At 54.0% G+C, this 6,000-nt stretch overlaps 1 protein-coding gene across 7 annotated transcripts in view; it reads left to right on the top strand.

Annotated features, from left to right (window-relative positions):
* Positions 1–3,582: 3,582 nt before the first annotated feature.
* The window catches only part of FBXL18 (F-box and leucine rich repeat protein 18), a 37,569-nt gene continuing 35,151 nt past the window's right edge, over positions 3,583–6,000 (top strand). For 3 of the 7 annotated variants that reach the window (XR_014318519.1, XR_014318520.1, XM_082772413.1), the window contains exons 1-2: positions 3,843–4,047; positions 4,945–5,145. Coding sequence is in view for 3 of the 7 variants with exons in the window: in XM_082772413.1 (XP_082628539.1) it covers positions 3,868–4,047; positions 4,945–5,145 (381 nt within the window). In the remaining 4 variants the exon portion in view is untranslated. Of the gene's footprint in view, positions 4,048–4,944; positions 5,146–6,000 lie in introns of all 7 variants that reach the window. The other 4 variants (XR_014318521.1, XR_014318522.1, XM_082772414.1 and 1 more) reach the window with 3 other exon arrangements.

The raw sequence follows: 6,000 nt of genomic DNA, 5'->3' as shown, positions 1-6,000 counted from the left end.
CTGGTTGGTTGGAGCCTAACTGGGCTCGTAACCCCGGGGTCCTGGGGAAACGGGGCGAGGAGGAGGCGATGGCAGCCGCTGGGGGTGGGAGCAGGGCAGGAAAAAGGCCAGGAGGGATGATGAGAGGGAAACGGGGCGCCAGCTCTGCTCTCCTGCCCTCGGTCCTCCTGAAGCAGCCTCTGATCGCTGCGGAAAAATGCGTTGAGACACAAAGAACCGGTGGGGTGGTGGCCGAGAGGAGCTCAGGCAGGGAGAGGAGCGGGTGCGGAGAGAGGGACAGTGCTGGGCAGGGAGCAGAGCTGAATTTTACACACTCCAAAGGGCAGAAAGCGACATTTTCTCTCCGTTAACACTTTGTGGGGTTTCCTTTTTTCCCTTCTCCCAGCTCTCTCGCTGCTCCTGGTGATCAGCCCCGTGGTAAAGCGAGGCCGGGGGTTTTGCAGCCTTCCCCGACGCTTCTCGGACGCGAGGCGTGCGCAGCTCCTCCGCCGGCCGCTCCAGCAAGGCTCGCTTTATGCCTCCTTTGGGCCATTACATGCTGGAGAAAAGAATGCGGTGCCGGGCAGGGCAGCCTGCGAGCATTACTCACTGCTCCCGACCCCGGCGAGCAGGGGGGAGCCGGCTGGTTTCCTCTGAGGAACGCCAGGCGCTGGAGAAGGGGGGATTTTTATCTTTATTTTTTTTTTAGCTGCAGCTTCTCCATCGTTGTTCATTTCCCCACACAGGAGTGGGGAGATGCCGAGGGACAGGAAGGGCGGCGGAGGAGTTTCTTTAGCCGTGTCCTGGCTCTTGAGGCCACCAGCAGCAGGCGAGGCTCAGAGGAGAAGATGTGCAGGGAACGAGTGGTCAGGCTGCCTCCTCCTCCTCCTCTCCAGCACCCAAGGGAGCCAGGGGTTGTGTGGGCACCAGGAGGTTTGGAAAGACCACCAGGCTGGGCTGAGCTCCCCCTGTCCGGCTCAGCACCCGCGATGTACCAGAATTTCTCTGGTGGAGCAGACAGTGGGGCTCGGCCGAGGCTGGTTGCAAACCACCCAGCCCTCTCTCGCTTCCCTTTAGCTGCCCATGGGGAGCTGGCTCAGCTAAAGAGAGCTGAGCAAACACGTTTTACGCCCTTTCTTCCCTTAGAGCTCCCAACTTTCGCTCCGGCTGGAGACAGTCGCTGGCACTTCACCTGCAATTAGCTGGTGACCTGGAAAGTCACCTCCCTGAGCCGCTTACGGAATCAAGCCGCCACCAGGAATTAGTGATGTCCTTGGCAAAGGGGAACGGCTGCAGCTCTCGGGATTTAGCCCTGAAGGGCCTTCTTGTGTGGTTGTCTCTGAGCTTTGTTGAGCAGCACTGGCCAAAACGGCCCCCCCCAGGTCAGGGGGGCCCCATCCTCTCATTAGAGAACATGCACTGCAGCGTGCTGGCTGCATGCAAATGTCCCAGGAAGTCCCAGGGCATTCAAACACAACTCGTCTCTTCCTGGAAGTCCCCTCTGAGGGCACAAAGCCTCAGCTTCATTAAAAAAAAAAAAAACGGGCTTTCCGAGGTGTCAGCTCATGGATGGGACTGTGGCCGGAGGAGGAGGAGTTGTCCTGCTCTTTGAAGTGAGGGATTGCTGACCTGGAGCCTGCCCTGACTTGCATTATACCCATCTGTAATCTACTTTAGCAGGCCTTACCGCATTAAATCGTATCAAGCACTGAAAACCACTTACAGCACTGCAGACGGCAGTTCACCCGAGCACACCAAGTGCTCTGGCCACTGGGCTTTCGTCACACTGACAAAAAAAAATGAGCTGTGCAGACTGTATCAGTGTTAAGAACCCGGGGAGGGAAATGACCCAAGAGTTTCCCAGGGAAAAAAATAATAAAAATAAATAATCACCAGGTCAGCCCGGCCATGAACAGTTAAGAGATACTGTACAGGACACCGTATCTTGATATTAGCACTAGATTTGTTTGTTTGCCCTCTTGGACCGGGACAGCATGGTATGTGCTTGCCTTCTTTGGGCTAAGAAAACTGCATTAGTCAGAGATGATCAAAGTCTGCTCTGAGACAGCCCAGCAGTGAAAGGAACCTGCCTCCATGGGAGGTTCCCATGGGCCAACACTGGGACGAGTGCTCCTGAGCAGCAGGGAAGGTTTCTCCTCTCACCTGCTGGCCATCAGCATCGAGAGAAATGCCAGGGTCCAGCGTGGCTGTTGGCTTCCTTCCTCCTTTACAGCCCACCCGATGTCCTGCTGCTGCCTTGCGTTCAGCCTCGTGTCTTATCTATACCGCCACATTGTTCATTGCGTGGCGGGTCCTCAGTCGGAGCCCAGCTCCTCTTACAGCTGCTGGGAGCCTGGGGAGGTTCCTCAACCTATCTCAGATCCCATTCGGGGCTGGCAACAGCTGTCTGGTCCACAAACGCCCCAGGACTGGAAGAAACCCATGGCTAGTCCTAACGCAGGCTGCTCCAGTCGGTCTGGCTCTCCGGGCAGGGCTTTTTCTCCGCTTATGGGCCCTGCTCTTGATCTTATTTACATTTGCACTGGAAATGCAGGTCTTTCTCCACCCTGGTCCCTGCTTTCCCCGATGACTGCAAATACAGCAGGTTGGTATTCAGCCCAGATGTCAAACGAGTCAGTCCTGACTGCAGGGCCTCTGGATTTAATTTGTCATTATCTTCTGTGTAACTGAAACACACGACAAACAGCAGGCACCGATTCTCTTATGGAGGCTCTCCCTCATCTGAGGGCTAAGAGGGGGTTTCCTCTCCAAGCCCAGACCCTGCTCACAGGCCTGGAAGCAAAACAGGTAACCAAGACCCGAGGCGCTTGATATTTCTAAGCCAAAACGCCAAACCACCACTAATCTCACTCATGGCCATAAATGGCAACAATCAACCAGGAAGAAAGCAGCAACCTATTCATCTTCCTTTGTGGGTCATCTTTAAAACACATTTTCTATGAACAAAATTCCCCGAGCACACACGTAACTGGAAATTCCAGCGCTCCAGTCCTGTCTGTACTTGAGATTTGGGAAGAGGAGCTGACAGCGGGAATGCTGAGCCAGCTGGTCCCAGTGGACGTTCCTATATGTGCTCGCAGCACCTCGGGGTGACTTCTGCATGGCCACCCGTGTGGGATTTGCCTCACACCTGCTGCCAGGGGGAGAAAATTCAGTCTCATCAACACCCAGGTTACGCTCATTGCATAAATGACCGGCGAGGCTGAAGCCAGCTGGTTTATATAAGGGGGTTGTAGGGAGGGGGGATGCTTTGGAGGGAAGGGGATAGTACTGATGGCTTTCTTTGTTAAGATCACATCCTTTAGTGCTTGGGGTGTCACCCCAAGCTGCTCCCAGCCTACAAAACCACTGTGGACAGGGATGGGATCATTTGCCCGCTGCCTGCACTGAAGGGCAGGGCACTAATACAGCAAATGCCCCTCAGGCTGCAAAATATCCCACTAGGGTGGCTGGCCAAGCCCTCTGTGCCCCATATGCAGCTGTTGGCTGAGTCACGGCTGGGCACAGGGCGGATTTTCACTCAGGGAGCAGCCTCAAGGTTTCGTGGGGCGCAGGCTTGGCGTGAGTCAGCCGCTGAGGTGGCGGAGGAGACCGGGAGGAGGCAGGGAGGCTGCCCTGCTGGCTCGGCTCTCAGCACCACCAGAGCCGGGCAGAAGCAAAGAAACCAGTGCTTAATTTCAACCTCGGGGCCGTGCTTAATTTCAACCTCGGGGCCGAGCCCTGTAAACCGGAGGGGGAGCGAGCAGCGAGCCCTGCACCCCCCTGTGAGGGAGGCAGCGCCCAGCCGCCACCCCCAACATGGCGGCGGCGCCGCGCTCAAGATGGCGGCGGGAGGCGGCCGCCCCCTTCCCGCGCTCCCGCCTCAAGATGGCGGCGCGGGGCGGCGGAGGAGTGGCGAGGCGCGGAAGCCGGGTCATGGCAGCGCCGGAAGAACCGAGCGGCGGCCGTGCCGGCGGGGAGCCAGGCCGGGAGGCGGCGGGTTTGAGCGGTGGCCGGTGTGGCGAGGGGACCGCCGCCGCCACCGCCGTCATGTTCCGCTGTGGTGAGGTGAGGTGCGGAGGGGCCGCTCCCCGGCCTCCGAGCGCCGGTATAACCGCGGCCGGCGCCGGGATGGAGGCAACCGGGCTCCCCTCAGGGGCTGGAGCCGGTCCCCGTGGTGAGGGGGCTGCCCTCGGGGTTGTGCTGAGCACCCGGTCCTCAGGGGTCGCCCTCCTGTAGGGATGCGCTGTGGGGTTTTGTGGGTGCTGCGGCGCGGTGCCAGGGCACCCCCTTCCCCTTCAGGGGCTGGCATTGCGTTAATTTCCACTCGAGCTTCGTTAAAAGCAGGGTTTAAGCCCCAAAAGCACCGGCTCGGTGCGATGGGGTGGGCTGGGGGCTAGGCAGGAGCATCAGGGGGTTGATGGAGGGGTTGTGGGGTGAGGGAGGTTTGGCACGGTTGCAGTGTGGTGTGGTGCAGAAGAGATGGGGTACCCGATCCTGGGCTTTAAACCTGCAGGTTTTTTATTATTTTTGATATATATGAGCAGTTACATAACTCATAAGGTTACTGGAATGGATTGCTCTTTGGGGAAGGATGCGGGAAGGGATTGCTGGGTTATATTCTGAAAGGACCAGGGAATGATGCTTTTCTGATTGCAAAGTTAGTGGCAGAGGAGGAACGAATGTAAATGTTTTATTTCTTAAGCAGCCCAGAGCAAAAAAGTGACTAAAGATACTGTGGCTTTGTGTGAAGTTTTGCACCACCTCAGTATGGTCTTTTGAAGGAGAGGTTTGGGTTTCTCAAGGCGGGGGGGAAGTATTTAATGATTCAAGTGGTTCTGTTTTATCTTTATAAACCCTTCTGAGACACCGTATATCTGTTTTCTCACAAGCTTTGCTGAAGTCTGTGAACTGGTAGCCTTTCTTTTTTTTCCTTTTTCTTTTTTTTTTTTTTTTCTCTTCCAGGAGCTTGTAAGTGGGGAGAGCGAGGAGGAAAGTAATGGTGTCAACCTGATGGAGTTCTCGGATGAGATCCTTTTGCACATCCTGAGCTACGTCCCTTGCACAGACCTTGTCCTGAATGTCAGGAAAACCTGCAGGAAACTCGCAACGCTTTGCCTTGACAAGAGCCTAACCCATACAGTTTTACTTCAGAAAGACTATAAGGTGGGGAGAGTAGCTTGCTTCTTCTGTTAGCTGTGACGACAAGTCTGACTTCTGAAAAAATGCCAAGAAATAGAGTATTTCAGTGTGTCTGCATAAATGTCGTGCTGTTGAACTCTGAAAAACAAATAAACTGTTTTTATAAAAGCATTTGTTTTGCAGAATGCTTTGTTAGGACAGCTCTGTGCTCCCTTAGATAGTTTTCACTGATGGTATTTTATATATCTTCCTTTCTGGAGGCCGAATGAAAGTAAACTTGACTTGCCATTTATAACTGCTTTTGACTATGGCTGTGTGAAGATACCATTTTCCCAAAATACATTTTCCATGCTGTTGTACAAAGAAATCTATGTGAGCAGAAAAACTTGTGCATGCTGCTGTCAGGCATGCAGTCAGCTAAGCAGGAAAATGTATTTGAGTTGTAACAAAAATAAAGCTTAGGAATGAAGGGCGATACATGTTATGAGGACCGTATCGCCAAGCCTAAGCTTCTCTCCTTCATTTCCAAAAGAAGAAAGCCGATGAAGGAGAATGAAAGCGTTCTTTGAGTTTCCATAGATAGATAATTCTGTCGAAATAGTTTTGCTGTTAGAAAATGGAGATCGTCCTTCGTTCTGCTATCAGCTGCTGAACAGATTTTGGCCTCGCAGTCAGTAATGCAGAACTGCACAGCCTGAGGAGCTAAAGGAAGTGTAATCTTAAGAGGTCAAAGCATGGCAGATTAAGCAGTGCTTTAATGATTCTTAGGCTGTGCTAGTGTTCCAAGGCCCTTGGATGAACCACGTAATCTAAGTGCTAGCCAGTGTTAACCCCATCTTCAGATGGGAAACTGAGTCAATACACTCTTGCCATATATCT

This window comes from Aythya marila (assembly GCF_965140915.1).
Source record: "Aythya marila genome assembly, chromosome: 15".
NCBI lineage: Eukaryota > Metazoa > Chordata > Aves > Anseriformes > Anatidae > Aythya > Aythya marila.
Note: the sequence above shows the minus strand (reverse complement) of the source record. Positions and strands in the feature narration are given on the sequence as shown.